The sequence below is a fragment of the Odontesthes bonariensis genome, chromosome 8 (genome assembly GCF_027942865.1).
Source record: "Odontesthes bonariensis isolate fOdoBon6 chromosome 8, fOdoBon6.hap1, whole genome shotgun sequence".
In the NCBI taxonomy this organism is placed as follows: domain Eukaryota; kingdom Metazoa; phylum Chordata; class Actinopteri; order Atheriniformes; family Atherinopsidae; genus Odontesthes; species Odontesthes bonariensis.
The window spans coordinates 28,404,139-28,425,906 of record NC_134513.1 but is presented as its reverse complement, the minus strand read 5'-3'; the positions used below and the strand labels follow the sequence as shown (position 1 = coordinate 28,425,906).

At 43.9% G+C, this 21,768-nt stretch overlaps 1 protein-coding gene across 1 annotated transcript in view; it reads left to right on the top strand.

Annotated features, from left to right (window-relative positions):
- LOC142385528 (protein NLRC3-like) overlaps nucleotides 1-21,293 on the top strand; it is a 28,793-nt gene extending 7,500 nt beyond the window's left edge. The window contains exons 4-14 of the mRNA XM_075472147.1: nucleotides 932-1,051; nucleotides 2,239-2,358; nucleotides 3,378-3,497; nucleotides 5,902-6,021; nucleotides 9,340-9,545; nucleotides 11,963-13,793; nucleotides 15,440-15,613; nucleotides 18,187-18,360; nucleotides 20,173-20,346; nucleotides 20,490-20,663; nucleotides 20,817-21,293. Of these exons, the coding sequence (XP_075328262.1) occupies nucleotides 932-1,051; nucleotides 2,239-2,358; nucleotides 3,378-3,497; nucleotides 5,902-6,021; nucleotides 9,340-9,545; nucleotides 11,963-13,793; nucleotides 15,440-15,613; nucleotides 18,187-18,360; nucleotides 20,173-20,346; nucleotides 20,490-20,663; nucleotides 20,817-20,826 (3,223 nt within the window). The 3' untranslated portion in view covers nucleotides 20,827-21,293. The remainder of the gene's footprint in view (nucleotides 1-931; nucleotides 1,052-2,238; nucleotides 2,359-3,377; nucleotides 3,498-5,901; nucleotides 6,022-9,339; nucleotides 9,546-11,962; nucleotides 13,794-15,439; nucleotides 15,614-18,186; nucleotides 18,361-20,172; nucleotides 20,347-20,489; nucleotides 20,664-20,816) is intronic.
- The last annotated feature ends 475 nt before the right edge of the window (nucleotides 21,294-21,768 follow it).

The following is a 21,768-nucleotide window of genomic DNA, read 5'->3' as shown; positions in this document are numbered from 1 at the left end:
TTCATGTTCTATGTTATCATATATATATATATTTATGTTATTTTGAAATGAGGCAGCTTCAGTTCTCCATATTAGAGATTATCAGGAGCAGAAACAGTGAAACAGCTGAGTGTATTACAGGAGTGGTAAATGTTGCCTGAAGGGAAATGATGTCACTGCAGCATCAATCATTAGCAAGGATCAGCTGTTCTTATAGATAACATAATAAAACATAAATAATCTGACAAACATGTAGCAAGTTGAAGTGGAGCAGAGAGGGAGGTGTGGTAGAAACCTTCAGAGGTCTCCATCAGTGGTTTGGGGTGTTGCTTCTGTAGCTTAGCAACAACTTAGCTGATGATGTGACACACAGCGTCAGCAGCTAACTCAGGTGAACTCTCTCAGTAGACAACATGGACAGAAACTCACAGCCAGCAGTTCAACATCTGGGGTGCAGAGACGCTGCTTCTCAGTGACATCTCCAGGATTACAGCATCTGTTGTTAACCAGCTCTGTGATCCTCCTCCTTTCCTGTTACTGCTCTGTCTGCAGTCTCTGTCTGATATGAGTCACAACATGTTTATTTGAGCTGAGAACACCCTGACCTCAGCCTCAGCAGACAGTATGTGGTGTGGATATGATATGGATTAACTCTCACAGATGAAGAATATCTCCTGATATCTTTATTAGTTCCTGGTCACTGCAGAGAAACTCAGAGGGTCAGAACCCTCCAGAGGTTCCTGCTCTCTGTGGAAGGTTCCTGCAGAGGAAACGTGGCCTCTGATGTCAGTCAGATAGAAAAGCTGTAATGTGATCTAAGAGGACTGTTCCACAGAGGAAAGCTTCTGATTCTCTGCAGCAGTTTGTGTGTTCACAGCTTCTTTAATGGTTTTAATGAGAGAATTTCTCAGAGATTGATGTGATATGAATAACAACATGTTTGTGTTTGCAGAGGTCAGAACCACAGACAGAGAGCAGAGTCTCCAGGATCTGACTGTCTGTCTATGAAGAGTGACTGGTCCAAGGGTATTCAGCCAGACTTTAGAAATGAACCTGGACCCTCAGACAGAAAGTAAGACAACTGAAACAGAGATTTCAGCATCTCCCATGATCTTCTTGTTGAAAAAAAGGACAAATTAATTCAGGGTTAATATCATAAATATATGAATAAAGGATCAAATCAATGAAACAAATAGAAAATTAAAATGTCAGGTTAAATAAACAGGTTTTAACACAGTTAAATGAAGGCAGAAATATCAATTTATTTCACAGTTGGTACATTAATAACAGAGTAAAAAGATATGTACCTTTATTTAGTAGCATTTATTGGTATATTCATGTTCTATGTTATCATATATATATATATTTATGTTATTTTGAAATGAGGCAGCTTCAGTTCTCCATATTAGAGATTATCAGGAGCAGAAACAGTAAAACAGCTGAGTGTATTACAGGAGTGGTAAATGTTGCCTGAAGGGAAATGATGTCACTGCAGCATCAATCATTAGCAAGGATCAGCTGTTCTTATAGATAACATAATAAAACATAAATAATCCGACAAACATGTAGAAAGTTGAAGTGGAGCAGAGAGGGAGGTGTGTGGTAGAAACTTTCAGAGGTCTCCGTCAGTGGGTTGGGGTGTTGCTTCTGTAGCTTAGCAACAACTTAGCTGATGATGTGACACACAGCGTCAGCAGCTAACTCAGGTGAACTCTCTCAGTAGACAACATGGACAGAAGCTCACAGCCAGCAGTTCAACATCTGGGGTGCAGAGACGCTGCTTCTCAGTGACATGTCCAGGATTACAGCATCTGTTGTTAACCAGCTCTGTGATCCTCCTCCTTTCTTGTTACCGCTCTGTCTGCAGTCTCTGTCTGATATGAGTCACAACATGTTTATTTGAGCAGAGAACACCCTGACCTCAGCCTCAGCAGACAGTATGTGGTGTGGATATGATATGGATTAACTCTCACAGATGAAGAATATCTCCTGATATCTTTATTAGTTCCTGGTCACTGCAGAGAAACTCAGAGGGTCAGAACCCTCCAGAGGTTCCTGCTCTCTGTGGAAGGTTCCTGCAGAGGCCTCTGATGTCAGTCAGATAGAAAAGCTGTAATGTGATCTAAGAGGACTGTTCCACAGAGGAAAGCTTCTGATTCTCTGCAGCAGTTTGTGTGTTCACAGCTTCTTAAATGGTTTTAATGAGAGAATTTCTCAGAGATTGATGTGATATGAATAACAACATGTTTGTGTTTGCAGAGGTCAGCACCACAGACAGAGAGCAGAGTCTCCAGGATCTGACTGTCTGTCTTTGAAGAGTGACTGGTCCAAGGATATTCAGGCAGACTTTAGAAATGAACCTGGACCCTCAGACAGAAAGTAAGAGAACAGAAACAGAGATTTCAGCATCTCCCATGATCTTCTTGTTGCATTTGGATTTTTTTAAACTCAGCTTTAATATTGAAAAGAGCAAAAATATCCAGTTAAGAAGGTTAGCACGCTGACCTTCCAGCTGCCCCATCAACAAAGGACAGAAAGTCATGTGATCTGATGTGATCAGCAACATCTCAGACCAGCCTGTCAATAGGACAGCTGTTCTGAAGTCTTTGGGAAGTTAGGTTCCAGTCACTTCTAGCTGCTTCCAGACATCCAGTAAAGTAAGACAGCTACATTTGAGTTCATTTAAATCTTTGAGAACAGTAGAAACTGCAGCCCAGTGTGGGCCACAAGAAAGGAAACAATCAGCTCAAGTCAAACAGAGGATTCAAGTTTAACACTTCATGCTACTCTGTGCAATGTATGGAGAGTTCACTCAGAGGCACAGCTGACCGTGAGCTGCCCTCAAGATGCCGTTCTGTCTTTAAATGAAATAAAATCCTGCTTAATTTACAGATTAGTTACATGAAACAAATGAACAGATGACTTAACTGCTAACCTGGGCAGTATCTGTTTAATAAATGACCAGGCTTCTTTGCAGTAAGAAGATGGTGATCAACATATTCAGGATTACTAAAGTCTGGATCATAGAGTTCTACAGAAGCTAAAGAAATGTCTTCTAATATGTGTGTTTAATCAAAGTAAAACTCAGTGATAACTTACTTTGTTCATTTACCCACACTCTGTGGGACCAACTGAGCTTAAAACAAATCAGCCACACTTCACCATGACAGAACCCTCCAGAGGTTCCTGGTCTCTGTGGAAGGTTTCTGCAGAGGAAACGTGGCCTCTGATGTCAGTCAGATAGAAAAGCTGTAATGTGATCTAAGAGGACTGTTCCACAGAGGAAAGCTTCTGATTCTCTGCAGCAGTTTGTGTGTTCACAGCTTCTTAAATGGTTTTAATGAGAGAATTTCTCAGAGATTGATGTGATATGAATAACAACATGTTTGTGTTTGCAGAGGTCAGAACCACAGACAGAGAGCAGAGTCTCCAGGATCTGACTGTCTGTCTATGAAGAGTGACTGGTCCAAGGGTATTCAGCCAGACTTTAGAAATGAACCTGGACCCTCAGACAGAAAGTAAGACAACTGAAACAGAGATTTCAGCATCTCCCATGATCTTCTTGTTGAAAAAAAGGACAAATTAATTCAGGGTTAATATCATAAATATATGAATAAAGGATCAAATCAATGAAACAAATAGAAAATTAAAATGTCAGGTTAAATAAACAGGTTTTAACACAGTTAAATGAAGGCAGAAATATCAATTTATTTCTCAGTCGGTACATTAATAACAGTAAAAAGATCTGTACCTTTATTTAGTAGCATTTATTGGTATATTCATGTTCTATGTTATCATATATATATATATTTATGTTATTTTGAAATGAGGCAGCTTCAGTTCTCCATATTAGAGATTATCAGGAGCAGAAACAGTAAAACAGCTGAGTGTATTACAGGAGTGGTAAATGTTGCCTGAAGGGAAATGATGTCACTGCAGCATCAATCATTAGCAAGGATCAGCTGTTCTTATAGATAACATAATAAAACATAAATAATCCGACAAACATGTAGAAAGTTGAAGTGGAGCAGAGAGGAAGGTGTGGTAGAAACTTTCAGAGGTCTCCGTCAGTGGGTTGGGGTGTTGCTTCTGTAGCTTAGCAACAACTTAGCTGATGATGTGACACACAGCGTCAGCAGCTAACTCAGGTGAACTCTCTCAGTAGACAACATGGACAGAAGCTCACAGCCAGCAGTTCAACATCTGGGGTGCAGAGACGCTGCTTCTCAGTGACATGTCCAGGATTACAGCATCTGTTGTTAACCAGCTCTGTGATCCTCCTCCTTTCTTGTTACCGCTCTGTCTGCAGTCTCTGTCTGATATGAGTCACAACATGTTTATTTGAGCAGAGAACACCCTGACCTCAGCCTCAGCAGACAGTGGCCCTCATTTATCAAGCCGTCGTAGAAAGCATCGTAGATATGAGCGGAGAACTCGTCGTACGCAGAAGCTCAAGTGAGATTTACAAAACATGCGTACCACACCAATCCCATCGTAAAACAGAGCGGCTGTTGATAAATCTGGCGGGTGAAATCCATCGTAATGATCCTAACCACGCCTTCTATAAAAGGGCCGCACCTCTAGATTTGCGACATGGATAGACAAAAGACGGCAAAGAAACGCTGTCAACGCTGTTGACAGCTGGGACGGCTGTCAACAGCGTTGGCGATGTAAATCGCAGACCGGACGAGTTATGTATTTTCCCCTACTGTGATGGTCAATAAAATGTGATAAACTCCAGATTAAATTAAATCTAAAATTGAACGATGTTTTACTTTTTCTCCAATAAGATCAGGAAGAAGTGGTCCGATATGAAATTGGCCACAAAAAAGGTCGCAGCTCTCGGACGCAGCATGTCACAAACAGGGGGGGGGGGGGGGGGGGGTGGGGGGGCTCTGATCCAGGTTTGGATTTGAGTGCCTTGGAGGAGAGGGTGGCTGGCCTGATCGGAGCTACGTCTTTTTTCCTTGAATAACAGAATGTGCAGGCTGGTGGGATCTCTGGGTACGGGGTCCTCTGGATGTACATCTGGAAATGGCACTCCATTTTTTTGGGCAATGTATGGAGAACCCCGCATGCAATAATAATATTGCATACCTTTTCGGGGGTATATAGAAGGGTTCCCCCGCAGCCGAGAGACAGATCCACCTGCCCTTTAGGTGCCCTAACCTCTCCACAGTGCGCAGTGTTAAAGCGCCTCTCCTGTTCGGTGTGAGGGTGCGCGGTTGAATAATGAGCCATCACTCTTCCAATTACGGAGTTGTACTTGTTTAATTTATTTAATTTGCGTTTATGTTTATATTTATGTTGAAGTCAAATAAAACATGGGCCTTCTTTGAAGTGATAAGTCTGTAATTTTAACCAAGGGATTTGTTGCGACTCATAAGGCACGCACTAGTGACGCTGCTGTTTATGTATGCTATTGCAGTCACCGCAAGTCAAAATGGAAAAGTGCGTACACGGCCTCAGACCTGTCGTGGCGATTTCATCTTTCCTGCGCTCACGATGGATTTGATAAATGCCAACCTTTGCGCAGAAAAGAACGTACACACGACCTACGCACGTTTTTCGTCTTACGCAAGTTTGATAAATGAGGGCCAGTATGTGGTGTGGATATGATATGGATTAACTCTCACAGATGAAGAATATCTCCTGATATCTTTATTAGTTCCTGGTCACTGCAGAGAAACTCAGAGGGTCAGAACCCTCCAGAGGTTCCTGCTCTCTGTGGAAGGTTCCTGCAGAGGCCTCTGATGTCAGTCAGATAGAAAAGCTGTAATGTGATCTAAGAGGACTGTTCCACAGAGGAAAGCTTCTGATTCTCTGCAGCAGTTTGTGTGTTCACAGCTTCTTAAATGGTTTTAATGAGAGAATTTCTCAGAGATTGATGTGATATGAATAACAACATGTTTGTGTTTGCAGAGGTCAGCACCACAGACAGAGAGCAGAGTCTCCAGGATCTGACTGTCTGTCTTTGAAGAGTGACTGGTCCAAGGATATTCAGGCAGACTTTAGAAATGAACCTGGACCCTCAGACAGAAAGTAAGACAACTGAAACAGAGATTTCAGCATCTCCCATGATCTTCTTGTTGCATTTGGATTTTTTTAAACTCAGCTTTAATATTGAAAAGAGCAAAAATATCCAGTTAAGAAGGTTAGCACGCTGACCTTCCAGCTGCCCCATCAACAAAGGACAGAAAGTCATGTGATCTGATTTGATCAGCAACAACTCAGACCAGCCTGTCAATAGGACAGCTGTTCTGAAGTCTTTGGGAAGTGAGGTTCCAGTCACTTCTAGCTGCTTCCAGACATCCAGTAAAGTAAGACAGCAACATTTGAGTTCTTTTAAATCTTTGAGAACAGTAGAAACTGCAGCCCAGTGTGGGCCACAAGAAAGGAAACAATCAGCTCAAGTCAAACAGAGGATTCAAGTTTAACACTCCATGCTACTCTGTGCAATGTATGGAGAGTTCACTCAGAGGCACAGCTGACCGTGAGCTGCCCTCAAGATGCCGTTCTGTCTTTAAATGAAATAAAATCCTGCTTAATTTACAGATTAGTTACATGAAACAAATGAACAGATGACTTAAGTAACTGCTAACCTGGACAGTATCTGTTTTATAAATGACCAGGCTTCTTTGCAGTAAGAAGATGGTGATCAACATATTCAGGATTACTAAAGTCTGGATCATAGAGTTCTACAGAAGCTAAAGAAATGTCTTCTAATATGTGTGTTTAATCAAAGTAAAACTCAGTGATAACTTACTTTGTTCATTTACCCACACTCTGTGGGACCAACTGAGCTTAAAACAAATCAGCCACACTTCACCATGACAGAACCCTCCAGAGGTTCCTGGGCCCTCATTCATCATTAGTGCGTAGAATCCCTTCTGAGGCTACGTGCCCACGACAACGCTCTGAAGCATAAATGCAGATGTCCGTTTTTTTCCTCCACAATTTATCTGCGTTCTCACGAGCGCTTGGGGGTGGATATCTGTCTATCCATGGGAACAGGGAAAACGTATAAAACTCGCAGTTTGCCGATGTAGTATGCACGCCCGGACGTAGGTGGCAGTAGCAACAATACCTTTGGTATTGTTATATGAGTTATATTGTTATATATTAATAAATATGAGAAATGCCTGTTTTGTGGCTACATCCTCCGCGTCAGTTGGAAGAAAATGGCGAAGCGCGGCGGCAACAACAGTACGCCTTCAAACTTTGTTTGGACAGATGATGAGGTCCAGTTGCTCCTGAACACGACACTGAACTACAAAGCCAGGAAGGCAGTGGATAATGTGGATTGGGAGAGTGTCCAAAATAAATATAGTGAGATGTGGGAGTCGTTCATGGAGAACTACCCACTTAACGTGTGCAAAAAACGCACTTCTGCGTTTTGAACTGTTCTTACGGCGACGAGAGGTTGGATCGTTTTCAAGATCTCCACTCTGGAGGGCGTTTGCGTTTTCTCCGTTTTGAACTCCTAAAAACGCCGTCGCCGTGTGCAAGATAAGCACATCTGTCTAAATGTTCTGCGTTTATCTGTCGTTACCGTTGTCGTGGGCACGTAGCCTAAATCCTGTCGTATGAGTGAAATTTAGAATGTGCCCAAGTACAAAAAAATCGGCATTCATCAAACGTTCTTAGACAGATCATACGCACACCGGTAGGTAATCTGCAATGATAAATACCACACCTGACAGTTCACCTTACGCGGGCACGAGCAGACTAATTTGCATCATGGAACGCCCCCAAGTAACCATATATGGTACCAACATTCCCTTTAAAAGCCACCGGAACTTGCTTGCTTGCTTGCGCTTGACTCAGAGCGCGGATCTCGAAAACACATGAGAAGCAATACAGAATCATACGCTGCGGACAGCACAGCTTTATGCCAATTACGCACACAGGCTCCACACCTCCACACATGCATCGCGTCTGCAATCATAACTCATTAGGGGAAATCACATTTTGCCAATATTTTAGAGACCCCCCAACATTTCCCAAATCATGTTTTCGGGGGGTCTCGTGTCAGTTTCAGGGGGTCTCGGATCCCCCGAGTCCCCCCGTAGTTCGAACACTGAATATAACCGATGTTGCAAACATGCTGCGCAACACTCACCAATAAGCCATCCATCTTCAACAGCTCCTTCTTGTAAACGAAGGCCCACGGAGCTGTTCTGCAAAATAAAGGAATCGTGCGTCCCCCCCTGGCCATCGGGCAACGACATTGAGAAGCAGCATATCACTGTCGCATATAAGCTGTACATTAATGGAGTGCTTCCCATTCCTATTCACGAAGTTGTATTCGTGCTGTGATGGTGCTTTTAGTGCGACGTGAGTGCAGTCTATTGCTCCTATGACGTTGGGGAACTGCGCGATACCATAAAACCCTAATGTCTGCCTGGCGTGGACCCCCATAAGGGAATCGAATGTAAGTCGGGGCCAAAGAAATAATCGCATCCAACACAGTGGGCAGAATTCGGCTCATGGACGGCTGAGAAATGCCGCATCGATGGCCCCAATTCACGGCAGAGGTCGAGCAATATATGTTTTGGAAATCTGAACCTGCTTAGAAGCCACTCACTACTTTCTGCCAATAAATCTGCACGCTCCCTAAACACGCGCTCCCTCCGTAGCGCACGGTTTTCCAGATCCTCAAGCAATGCAAGATGGGCCATGTTGCGTTCTGAATGGCATGTCCTACGTGTGCCTTTTATACCCATATCAATTCAACTAGGCTGATTATTGTCAGGTCTTCTGGTGAAACAATTATTGTTACACTCTGAATGAAATGCAAAGAACGCCAGGAAGGTCTAATGCACCGTGCTTTGGAATTGCATAGGCTACGCGGACCCAAATGCCGTCAGACATACTGTAATGCAACAATTGAATGAACATTGTAATATTCCCCTGTGCAGCGATCAACACCATTTGCTGTTTCGTAATTCTACCACTAGGCAATGTGCGTAAGCATGGTCAAAACTGTGCGTAGATTTAGGCACATTTCTAAGTTCAAGTACATGTTCATAAATCCCACACTTTGCTCAGGAATGATCGCACGCACGACTTTATTTTCGGATGGTTTATAAAGTGGTGTGACGTTTCTGCAGTGTTGTTATGTGCTTTGGGCACATTAGTAATTATTTTGATTAGAATTAATTTAAAATCTAATGAAATGTTTTCTGTAGGGCAGCAGCAGTAATATTCACACAGTGAAGTCAGCACATGAACTGAATATTGATCCCAATGTAAAATGCTGCTGCAGGAAGGGTTGAGTTTGTATTCACATAAAAACAGAGTTCATGCCAAAGGGAGTTATTTTAAAATGATTTTAGTGATGAAGACATGTGTTGACAGAGGGCGGAAGAGGAGAGGTGTTTGTGAGGAGGAGCAGCTGTCCTGCTGTGCTCTGTGTCAGGACGTCCTGAAGGATCCGGTCTCTACCAGCTGTGGACACTGGTTCTGCAGACAGTGCATCACCTCATACTGGGACCAGTCTGCTTCCTCAGGAGGCTCCTCCTGTCCCCAGTGTGGAGAAAGATCCAGAACCAGAGCTGCACCAGGTCAGATATTTCTGTTAACCCGTTACTACCTGATGCATCACGTGTGTTTTTACCTCATGAAATCAAGTTTGATTTTACACAAAGCTTTGGGTCTGATGGTTTTAATGCAGACACATTGTGGTGTCAAACAGAACAACAACAGTTGTTAGGACCTGACTCACATGGACACAACAGAAGAGACACACCATGAATTAAAGTTAGAGAATCATTTTAATAACTATCATCAGACTGAATTTATACGCCAAATCCAACCTTCATATCACGAGGTGTGGAAATCAGTTAAATCAGAGGTGGATCATATGAGTTGAATTAAACTAAACGAACACAATGACCAAGATGGCAGCACATTGGCCCTCATTTATCAAGCCGTCGTAGAAAGCATCGTAGATATGAGCGGAGAACTCGTCGTACGCAGAGGTTCAAGTGAGATTTACAGAACATGCGTACCACACCAATCCCATCGTAAGACCGAGCGGCTGTTGATAAATCCGGTGGCTGAAATCCATCGTAATGATCCTAACCACGCCTTCTACAAAACGGGGCTGAGAGGCCGCACCTCTAGAGTTTGCGACATGGATAGACGAAAGGCGGCAAAGAAACGCTATCAACGCTGTTGACAGCCGTCCCAGCTGTCAACAGCGTTGGCGATGTAAATCGCAGACCGGACGAGGTATGTATTTTCCCCTACTGTGATGGTCAATAAAATGTGATAAACTCCAGATTAAATAAAATCTAAAATTGAGCGATGTTTTACCTTTTCTCCAGTAAGATCAGGAAGAAGTGGTCCGATATGAAATTGGCCAAAAAAGAAGGTCGCAGCTCTCCGACGCAGCATGTCACAAACGGGAGGAGGGGCGGGGGGTGGGGGGTGGGGGGGGGGGGGGGTCCAGGTTTGGATTTGAGTGCCTTGGAGGAGAGGGTGGCTGGCGTGATCGGAGCTACGTCCTCATCGGGCGTGCCAGGGAAACTTGACACTGATGCGCCCATGCTAGAGCTCAAGAATGGTAAGAATGACTGCACACCCAAGACGTTTAAATAACACAGTTGCTTTAATTTTCAACACAAATGAGTTTCCTAATCAAACTAATATTTTTCATTCACAGATGAATCCAAAATGGCATCCGGGCAACCTGACCCGCGCGACGAATACGCGGCCCGTCAACATCCGAGGCGTCTGCCTGCCTCTGCCCCCCCCCCCGGTCTGCAGCGTCACACCGGCCAGCCGTGTTAACCACAGAGGTCCTAGAAAGACAAACAGAGATCGTGAAGTGGATGATGGCTTTAACACACACCGTGCAATCTATCGACAGTACATTGAAAGACATAAATGAAACACTGAAGTCACAGAATAAATGCTGAAAGAAATCGTTGTTCTCCTTTCTTTTTTCCTTGAATAACAGAATGCTTACCGAAAGTCAGAATCGCTGAATAAGTTCCTCTGCTCCTGAGCGCTCTTGGCTGTGCAGGCTGGTGGTAGGGATCTCTGGGTGCGGGGTCCTCTGGATGTACATCTGGAAATGGCACTCCGCATGCAATAATAATATTGCATACCTTTTCGGGCGGATAGGGTTCCCCCCACAGCCGAGAGACAGATCCAGCTTTAGGAGCCATATACACCTCTCCACAGGGGTACGCGTGCGCGAATGCGCAGTGTTAAAGCCCCTCTCTTGTTCGGTGTGAGGGTGCACGGTTGATTAATGAGCCATCACTCTCCCAATTACGGAGTTGTACTTGTTTAATTTATTTAATTTGCGTTTATGTTTATATTTATGTGGAAGTCAAATAAAACATGGGCCTTCTTTAAAGTGATAAGTCTGTCATTTTAACCTATTTGTTGCGACTCCTGAGCACGCACTAGTGACGCTGCTGTATTGCAGTCACCGCAAGTCAAAATGGAAAAGTGCGTACACGGCCTCAGACCTGTCGTGGCGATTTCATCTTTCCTGCGTTCACGATGGATTTGATAAATGCCAACCTATGCGCAGAAAAGAACGTACACACGACCTACGCACGTTTTTCGTCTTACGCAAGTTTGATAAATGAGGGCCATTGTGTGGAAGAGCAGAGTGATTAGACTGAAATCAGGACTAAAGGAGCCAAAGTAACAGAGAAGGAGCCACAGGTGTCCTAAATCACAGAAATCACCTCCCAGCAGGACAGACAGACACTCGTTAATACCACAACCAACCACAAGAGGACCCACGGGGTCATCACAAAGGTCATCAGGAACATCATTTAACATCAGCCTTGTTTTCCTGTTTACTGATCATTTTACTGAGAGGTGGAAGGAAAAGAAAAGTTTTCTGTGTGAAGCCAAAAACATGTTCAACTGGGGTCAGAAAGATAAAGAAGAACAAGTCCTGATGAATTGAATCTACTGTGTTTGTGTTTGGTCTCATTTGTTCTTTGGTCAGCAGATGCTGGTCTGCAGGAGGTTTTAGGTGAACATAAGATGAGTCTGAGGAGGAGATGTGAACATGTGACTGAAGGAAGTGATGGAACAGGAGGTGGAATCCTCCTCAACAGGATCTACACTGAGCTCTACATCACAGAGGGACAGAGTGAAGAGGTTAATACCCAACATGAGGTGAGGCAGCTGGAGGCGGCTTCCAAGATCCAGAGCCTCCATGACACTCCAATCAGGTGCCACGACATCTTTAAAGCCTTACCTGAGCAACAGGGAGCCATCAGAGTGGTTCTGACCAACGGCGTCGCTGGTGTTGGAAAAACCTTCTCAGTGCTGAAGTTCACTCTGGACTGGGCCGAGGGCCTGGAGAACCAGGATGTCAGTGTGGTGATTCTGCTTTCCTTCAGGGAGCTGAACCTGATCAGAGAGGAGCGGCACAGTCTTCTCACGCTGCTCCATGTTTTCCATCCAACATTACAGAAGCTCCCAGCAGAGCAGCTGGCCGGCTGCACACTTCTGTTCATCTTTGACGGCCTGGATGAAAGCAGACTGTCTCTGGAGTTCAGCAACAGGGAGGTTGTGTCTGATGTCACACAGAAGTCATCAGTCAGCGTGCTGCTGACAAACCTCATCAGGGGGAACCTGCTTCCCTCGGCTCTCGTCTGGATAACTTCCCGACCTGCAGCAGCCAATCGGATCCCTCCTACGTGTGTTGGCAGGGTAACAGAAGTACGAGGCTTCACTGATGCCCAGAAGGAGGAGTACTTCAGGAGGAGATTCAGAGATGAAGAGCTGTCCAGCAGAATCAGCTCCCACATCCAGGCATCCAGGAGCCTCCACATCATGTGTAGAATCCCAGTCTTCTGCTGGATCACTGCTACAGTTCTGGAGCACATGTTGACCACAAAGCAGAGAGCAGAGCTGCCCAAGACCACCACTGAGATGTACTCCCACTTCCTGCTGGTTCAGACACAGAGGAAGAAGAACAAGTACCACCAGGGACATGAGACGAGTCCACAGGAGCTGACGGAGGCTGACAGGGACGTTCTTCTGAAGCTGGGGAGGCTGGCGTTTGAACATCTGGAGAAAGGAAACATCATGTTCTACCAAGAAGACCTGGAGCAGTGTGGCCTGGATGTCACAGAGGCATCGCTGTATTCAGGAGTTTGTACAGAGATCTTCAAAAGAGAGTGTGTGGTCTTCCAGAAACCAGTTTACTGCTTTGTTCATCTGAGTGTTCAGGAGTTTCTGGCTGCAGTCTACATGATGCACTGTTACACCAACAGCAAGAAAAAAGGGCTAAAGAGCTTCCTGGGATTCACCAACAGGAAGGAAAAGGTGCCGAAGAGCTTCCTGGGAAGATACTACAGTTACTCATCTCTGGATGACTTCCTGAAGAGAGTGATGGAGAAATCCCTCAACAGTAAAAATGGCCACCTGGACCTGTTTGTTCGCTTCCTTCATGGCCTCTCTGTGGAGTCCAACCAGAGACTCTTAGCAGGCCTGCTGGGTCAGACACAGAACAGTCCAGAAACCATCCAGAGAGTCATCGACAACCTGAAGGAGATGAGCATGTCCAACATTTCTCCTGACAGAAGCATCAACATCTTCCACTGTCTGATGGAGATGAACCATCTCTCAGTTTATCAGGAGATCCAAAAGTTCCTGAAGTCAAAGAACAGATCAGAGAAGAAACTCTCTGAGATCCAGTGCTCAGCTCTGGCCTACATGCTGCAGATGTCAGAGGAGGTTCTGGATGAGTTGGACCTGGAGGAGTACAACACAACAGCTGAGGGACGAAGGAGACTGATTCCAGCTGTGAGGAACTGCAGAAAGGCTCGGTGAGTTGTGTTCATTGACTTCATGAGTCAGTGTTGATTAGTAGTTTAGTTCCCTAAAAGCCGTTTCTACACATGAACACCAGAGATGTTCTGGAGATGTTTCCCACAGTTTCTAGTCACATGTGCTTCACAGCAGCAGACTTACTGTTGGAGGCAGAAAGCCAACATTAACCTGCTGTTTCTATTGTTTCCCATGTGGGCCGGCTTTACACCCACATGGCCGGTCCCCAACACAACCAGAAGCTAAGAAATCTGGCCAGTTTCTGAAATCACCACATAAAGAATGTTTCCATGCCAACCTGATTTACAGGAGAGAATATTTGACAGATTGGGCCCAGTTCCCAGCTCACTGGAAATGATGCAACATAAATCTGTGGGAATATGTTGAAAGAAGTATGTTGGGGGTTTAAAGTTTTACTGAACTGGATCATTAAAATAAAGGTAAATTCTGATCATTGGATCAGCATAATGTTTTATAGGTGAGCGGCCTCAGTCAGGTCATTTCATTGTTGGCTGTTGTAGGTATTGATTGTGAAAGCTTTGGCTCAACAGTCTCTGCTGTCATATCTTTTACTTCATAATGTGCCGCACATTTTCAATGGGAGACAGGTGTGGACTGCAGGCGGGCCAGTTTAGTTCCTGCACTCTGTTACTATGAAGCCACGCTGCTGGAACACCTGCAGAATGTGGCCTGGCATCGTCTTGCTGAAATAAGCAGGGACGTCCCTGAAAAAGACGCTGCTTGGATGGCAGCATATGTTGCTCCTGTTTGGAGCTTTCAGCATTAATGGCGCCTTCACAGATGTGCAGGTTACCCACGCCATGGGCACAGCCCCACACTATCACAGATGCTGGCTTTGGAACTTCGCTCTGATAACAGTCTGGATGCTCCTTTTACTCTTTAGCCCGGAGGACACGACGTCCATGATTTCCTTTTATATATACAGATTAGATATATTAAGACATCGATCTGCAGTGAAATGTAGACGCCATCATCTAAGAAGACGGTATGAACTGTGGCCTTTGCACAGAAAGTAAAAATACGAGTTGGAAGTTCAGAGCGTACAGCATACAGTGTTGGAACTGATATCTACGGAGACATAATGATGTTGCTCTGGGGCAGCTTTCAGACCCACGGAGAAGCTTACTGGTGCTTAGAAGCTTCTTAGAGTGGATTCTTCCTGTATATGGGTGTGAACAGTCCCAGCTGACAGTGGTTAGCAAATAGATCGTCTTTCAGCTGTAAATGTTCACTAAGCTGAACTTTTTATAAATTTGGAGTCAAATAAAAGATGTAAAATGTAAAAATGGTTTTCTGAACAAGACGTCTTTATTCTGATTTTGGGATCAGATCAAACATGTTTTCAGTCTAAATGTGACACCACATTTCCTTCTTTATCTGCAGATTAGAGAAAATAATGAAGAACAGTCCGTTTCAAGGTGCTCAGGTCTGAGAAGAGATTAACGGTGTCGTGTCAAACACAGGAAGATGATATGAGATCAATCACAGATGTGAAGAACAGATGTTCATGAGCGGACATTACATTCACATCACTGTGTTTAGTCAGAATATGAGTTCAGTTGGTGTTTATAGTGCAGATTGTCTGATTTTATTAGAACTGACTTTACATTTTCTCTCATCACAGACTTGCTGGTTGTGAACTCTCAGAGTCTCACTGTGAAGTTGTGGCCTCTGCTTTAAAGTCCAACCCCTCCCATCTGAAACAACTGGACCTGAGTAACAACAACCTGTCGGATCCAGCAGTGAAACATCTGTCTGCTGGACTGGAAAGTCCAAACTGCAGACTGGAGACTCTGAGGTCAGTTCACTGCAGCTCTTTTACTTCTTCTGTTTTAGTTGAAAAGATTTAGTGATGTGTGGAAGTATCCAAATATTCAGTGTTTCCACATGTCTGAATTAATCTTCCCTTACATCTTTTTCACCTGCAAAGGCAATTCTTTCCTCACTTTCAGAGACTGAAGCAGAGCTGTTCCTTAGAAAAATCATCCTGGTAAAAAACATTTTTCTTAAGCCATAAAAGGAGAGAAAACACTTTAGATCAGAAGTAAAAATGGAGCAGCTGAAATGTAGCTTTGACTCACCTTTCTGGGTCCATCTGAGAGATCTTTGAGCAGTAAAGTTTGGAAAGCTGGATGAAGATTAAACTGCAACCCAAACTGATGGATCTGCTTAGATCTTAGACCTCTTTGCATTTTAACTGTGTGGTAACTAGTTCTGAAGTAAACCCACCCACCCAGTTAGCTGACGACACCACCGCTGTAGGACAAACGATGACGAGCCGGCCAACAGGGAGGAGGTCCAGCACCTGACCCACCGGTGTCTCCACAACAATCTGGGCCTAAACACATCCAAGAATAAGGAACTTATTGTGGATTTTAGGAGATCCAAGAAGTCCATGCTCCCCTCCCTCCATCAGGGGAGAGGAAGTCAAGAGGGTGGAGAGCTTTAAGTTCCTCGGAGTCCACATCTGGGCTAACCTGACCTGGTCCACCAACATCTCCTGGCAGGTGGAAAGCAGGGCAGCGCCTTTACTTCCTCAGGAAGTTAAACCAGGCCCACCTCCCTCATCACCTGCTGGTTAACCTCTACAGGACCACCATAGAGAGCATCCTGATGTCCTGCTGCACAGTGTGGTTCCCCAGCTGCACAGCAGAGGACAGCAGGGACCTGCAGCGGGTGGTGAGGGCAGCAGAGAAGATCAGTGGAGCCACTCTGCCCCCCCTCACAGACATTTACACTGACCGACTTCATGAGAAGGCAGAAACATCAGCTCTGACCCCTCCCACCCTGGACACTCAAAGCCAGAACCAAGAGACTCCAAAGCAGCTTCTTCCCTCAGGCTGTCAGAGCCGTCGCCCCAAATGTTCATTCTTGCTCTACGAGTGGTTTATCTTTATTTAGTCATTGCCTTTTTGTGTTTCACTGACGAATGGAGAAGAGTTGCCAACAGCATCTCTGTTAAATGTTGTAAAATGTTCTTCAGTGACAGTAAAAGGATTCTATTCTAATATAATGAGTCATTGTATATTAGTCAGCCAGCTTGCTCTAAAATGGTCCCAATTTCCACACAGCAGCAGTAAATAATTGAATAATTTCCAAAAATGAGCACCAGTGACAGAGCTGGATTCACATATGATATTTGGAAAGGCACATGTAGCTGATTAAATTGGTTTGATCACAGTGTTAGAGGGCGTGAAGTGTTTTCCGGGTTATTGAGCAGCCTCAGCAACATTCTTCTTTCCATACTCTGCTCCTGGGGCTCCAGAGCAGTTTGTTTGTCTCTCTGGCTCTGATGCTGCTGCCCCAACAGATGCTGCAAGGCACATCACACTTTCCACCACAGACCTATAGGAGATATGGGGATGTGCAACACCATGATGCAAATGTTGTACGACATTAGCTTCCTCCAGGTTAATGATTTTAAAGGAAAAGAAGGAAAATGTCTGTTTGGTTTGTCTTTCTTTTACTTTTGTAAAGCTGTAGTTTTGTGTTGACTGAGTTTTTGCTCTACTTCCATGTTCTGTATTCCAGTCATGTTTCTAATGAAATCAGCTCCTCTTCTGTATCTTGTTAGCTTTACTTCCTATTTTATTCGGGAACTTGCTTCACGTTTATATCCGGTTCAGCTGTGCTTCTCTCTCTTGCTTTCCTCCAACTCCTTATCCCATTTCTCAGTTTCCACAGAGGCTGAATGAAGGAGACATTTGTACGCTCAGCAGTTTATCAGAGAGCAGAAACTCAGATTTAAGTTGAAGAAGAACAGATCTGTAGCTTCAGCTTTGTAGCTTCCTGCTGGAGATGGGGGAGGTCTCCCAACCATCAGCCTCAAACTCCACTGATTCTGATAGTTAGTCAAAGCGTCCATCAGCATCCATTAATCAGCCAAACTGATCAATCAGTCCACCTCTGGATGGTTCCAACACTTTTCTAAGGCTCTGTAATGTTTGCACTGACAGAAATATTCAAACACAACAAGTCACAGTAACAAGTTCTGCTGCTGTTGACTCTTTAAAGAAGTTTGATTCCATGATTCCATTAAACATCACTGCACCATGTTTTTGTGCCTTTAACCTTCAATAAAACAGTGAACCTGATCTCCATTTCTATCAGTTTGTTCCCATTTGCTCCAAAGTTCCTCCTGACATGTTTGTTTTCTTTGAAACTTGAATCATTTGGCTGCACAACATGAGTTTGTATGGATAGAGCCACTGGTGGAGCTGGCAGAGTTTAAGAGCTGAAGTCACTCCGTCTTTATTGAAGCAGCAGCATGTTGTCATTAATATTAATGAGAGCTCTTTTTCACTTGTTCTGTTTGACTGTTTTAACCTGCATCCTGTTGGCTTCAGCTCACATGTTTTATTCTTTATTCAGATTGGAGCTCTGCGGTTTGTCAAAGATCAGCTGTGCTTCTGTGGTCTCTGCTCTGAAGTCCAACCCCTCCCATCTGACACAACTGGACCTGAGTCTGAACACCATCAGTGACTCTGCAGCGAAGGAGCTGTGCAGCTTTCTGCAGAGTCCTCACTGTGGACTGAAGACTCTGAGGTCAGACACCATGTTTTAGTTGTTTGTTCAGATTAATATGATGTGGAAGTTGTGCTGGTCTTCATGGTAAAGTCTGTTTTCTTCTTCAGTGGTTTAGTTGATGAAATGATGATTCATTAAATAATGAGAAAACACAGTGAATCTGTCAGACAGAAACAAATCTAGAATCACTGGCTGATGCTTCTAGAGCTCCAGAGTTGGTGAATATTTCTGGCTGAAACAATAACAACAGTTTGGAGCAGCAAAACTCCAAAAGCCCGTTAATCAGCTGATACTAACAAACTCCCCTCCAACACTGTTGGAAATGAACAATCTTTGACTTGGTTAGAAAGCAGCTTTCATCACAGCAGCAGTTATCTTCAGTCAGATTCATTCATGATGACAAAATCCAGCCAAAAAGCTTCTCCCACTGATAACTGAAAGGAAATCACTTTCAGTTGAGCTTTATTTCATGAATTCTATCAATAATTCTCTCTGTTACACAATGTCAAGTCCAACTGAAAGTGATGCTGACATTTAGTGACTGTGAGGAAAACACAAAGAAGAGTTTATCAGAAGAAGAATAACATGATTGGACGATGGATGGAAGAAAAGCTGTGAGCTAACTTGTTGCTAGGTAACAGCAGATGGAAGCAGGCTGTGAGTGTGTGTGAGCAGCTTTCCATCAGGTGAGAAATGTGTGAAAACATGCAGCAGAGTCAGTGTTTGATAGCTGTGCAGCCAAAGAGAAGCTGAACAGGTGAAGTGCTGCGACCCTGTGCAGGTGAGCCCAACACAGACACAAAGGATGATCACTGAGCTGCCATGAAGGAGGGAGGCAGGGACTGCTGCATCACTGCAGATACATGCTGTTCTGTTCCCCTGCTGGCTGTGTGGGAGCTGTTCCCACCTGTTTTATTCAGGAAGAGCTCAGAGTTGCTGTGAGCAGCATGTGAGTGAATGCAGGCTGAGAAACAGCAGATAAGAAACATGAAGCTTCATCAGTTTCTCTGAGGAACAAAAAACCAGATTCAAAGTGAAAAAAAGTGCAGCAGACGTTTATTTCAGTTTGAATGTACAGTTCATTCTTCTTTCATAGTGTTTTATTTCCACTTTAGTCTAATTTCTTCATATTTGAGATGTTTTCTGTTTTCAGATTCAAACTTTCCGTCAGAATCTGAACTTTTTTCCAGCTTCTGATCCATTTTTTCACTTTCAAACTTTTGCTGCTGACCTGCTTTGAGAGCCAGGACGTCACCTGACAGGGGGGTTAAATCCTGACTGCCAGAATACCTGACTGATTCTGATAGTTAGTCAAAGCGTCCATCAGCATCCATTAATCAGCCAAACTGATCAATCAGTCCACCTCTGGATGGTTCCAACACTTTTCTAAGGCTCTGTAATGTTTGGACTGACTGAGATATTCAAACACAACAAGTCACAGTAACACGTTCTGCTGCTGTCCACTCTTTAAAGAAGTTTGATTCCATGATTCCATTAAACATCACTGCACCATGTTTTTGTGCCTTTAACCTTCAATAAAACAGTGAACCTGATCTCCATTTCTATCAGTTTGTTCCCATTTGCTCCAAAGTTCCTCCTGACATGTTTGTTTTCTTTAAAACTTGAATCATTTGGCTGCACAACATGAGTTTGTATGGATGGAGCCACTGGTGGAGCTGGCAGAGTTTAAGAGCTGAAGTCACTCCGTCTTTATTGAAGCAGCAGCATGTTGTCATTAATATTAATGAGAGCTCTTTTTCACTTGTTCTGTTGGACTGTTTTAACCTGCATCCTGCTGGCTTCAGCTCACATGTTTTATTCTTTATTCAGATTGGTGTACTGCAGGTTGTCAGAGATCAGCTGTGCTTCTCTGTTCTCTGCTCTGAAGTCCAACCCCTCCCATCTGACAGAACTGGACCTGAGCTACAACAGCATCAGTGACTCTGCAGCGAAGGAGCTGTGCAGCTTTCTGCAGAGTCCTCACTGTGGACTGAAGACTCTGAGGTCAGACACCATGTTTTAGTTGTTTATTCAGATTAATATGATGTGAAAGTTGTGCTGGTCTTCATGGTAAAGTCTGTTTTCTTCTTCAGTGGTTTAGTTGATGAAATGATGATTCATTAAATAATGTTTTATTCTTTATTCAGATTGTGGGACTGCAGTTTGTCAGAGATCAGCTGTGCTTCTCTGGTCTCTGCTCTGAAGTCCAACCCCTCCCATCTGACAGAACTGGACCTGAGCAGGAACAACCTGAAGGAATCAGATGTGAAGGAGCTGTCTGATCTTGTGAAGAGTCCACACAACAAACTGCAGACTCTGAGGTCAGTAGAGGGTTGGAGGTCCATGCAGCTCTCAGCAGTATTTTATTAGACTTTATTTTTTATTTATTATATTTATTAAAGCTGATGGCAGCTGACAGCTGAGGATGCTCTGAAACACTCGTTTATCTCCTCTCTTCTTTCTTCTCTCTACAGATGGGAGTGATGGTGATGAACAGGACGATGTGAGCTGAGAGGATGAAGCAGCAGCAGCTTGTGTGCAGAGAGACTCTGACTGGATGATGATGTATATCATGTTGATGTGTTCATATTCTGTGTTTTTCTTCCTTTGGAATAATAAAGTTAAAGTTGTTAGAAATGATCAGTAATGAAATGATCCATAAACCCAGCTGCCATCACTACCTGCAGTTCCACCTGAATTTAAAGAAAAGCCAGCGTGTAAAATCTGTCACCTGTTTTATTCTCTTTGCTTCCAACTTGACCTGGTTACATCTCACTTTGTTTGATTCTGATGGATTTGATAAACATCCATCAGTGGAAATGAGAAGCTGTCAGTGTGATTGCCTTCTTTTATGATTTTATTGCCTTCCTGTGATTTGATGTAGCTGTACAGCACTTTGAATTGCCTTTGTGTATGAATTGTGCTCTAGAAATAAAATTGCCTTGCCTTGATTCAGTCAGAGACGAGCAGCTTTAGAGACAACTAAGCTGAATGAAATGTGGGGACCTGGAAGGAAGATCTTTCTCTCTTTTCACTTTGGATGTTTTCATCTGAAGGTTTTTGTACAGGCTGCAGGGATCATTTCTCCCTGTGGAGACCAGACTTCCAACACCTGCAGCAGTAGGTGGCTGAATGATGGAGTTTAACTTTCTGTATCTGCAACTCACAGCTGCTCTGTTTATTCACAGCTGAGAAATCATCTTCCTGGGGATGACCATAACCTTTATAAACATCACCGCTATCTTTATTAATATCAAGAATCAGTCTGAATGTTTCTGGTTCTTTCTTCTGGTACCAGAATACATCACCATTACAGTTTTTTCTGATTGCTAAAGTTAAATTTTCGCAACTTTGGCTGCTTTTGCAAAACTCTACACACAACTACAAGAACTTCACACCAATCTAGCAAAGCATTGTAGATACATT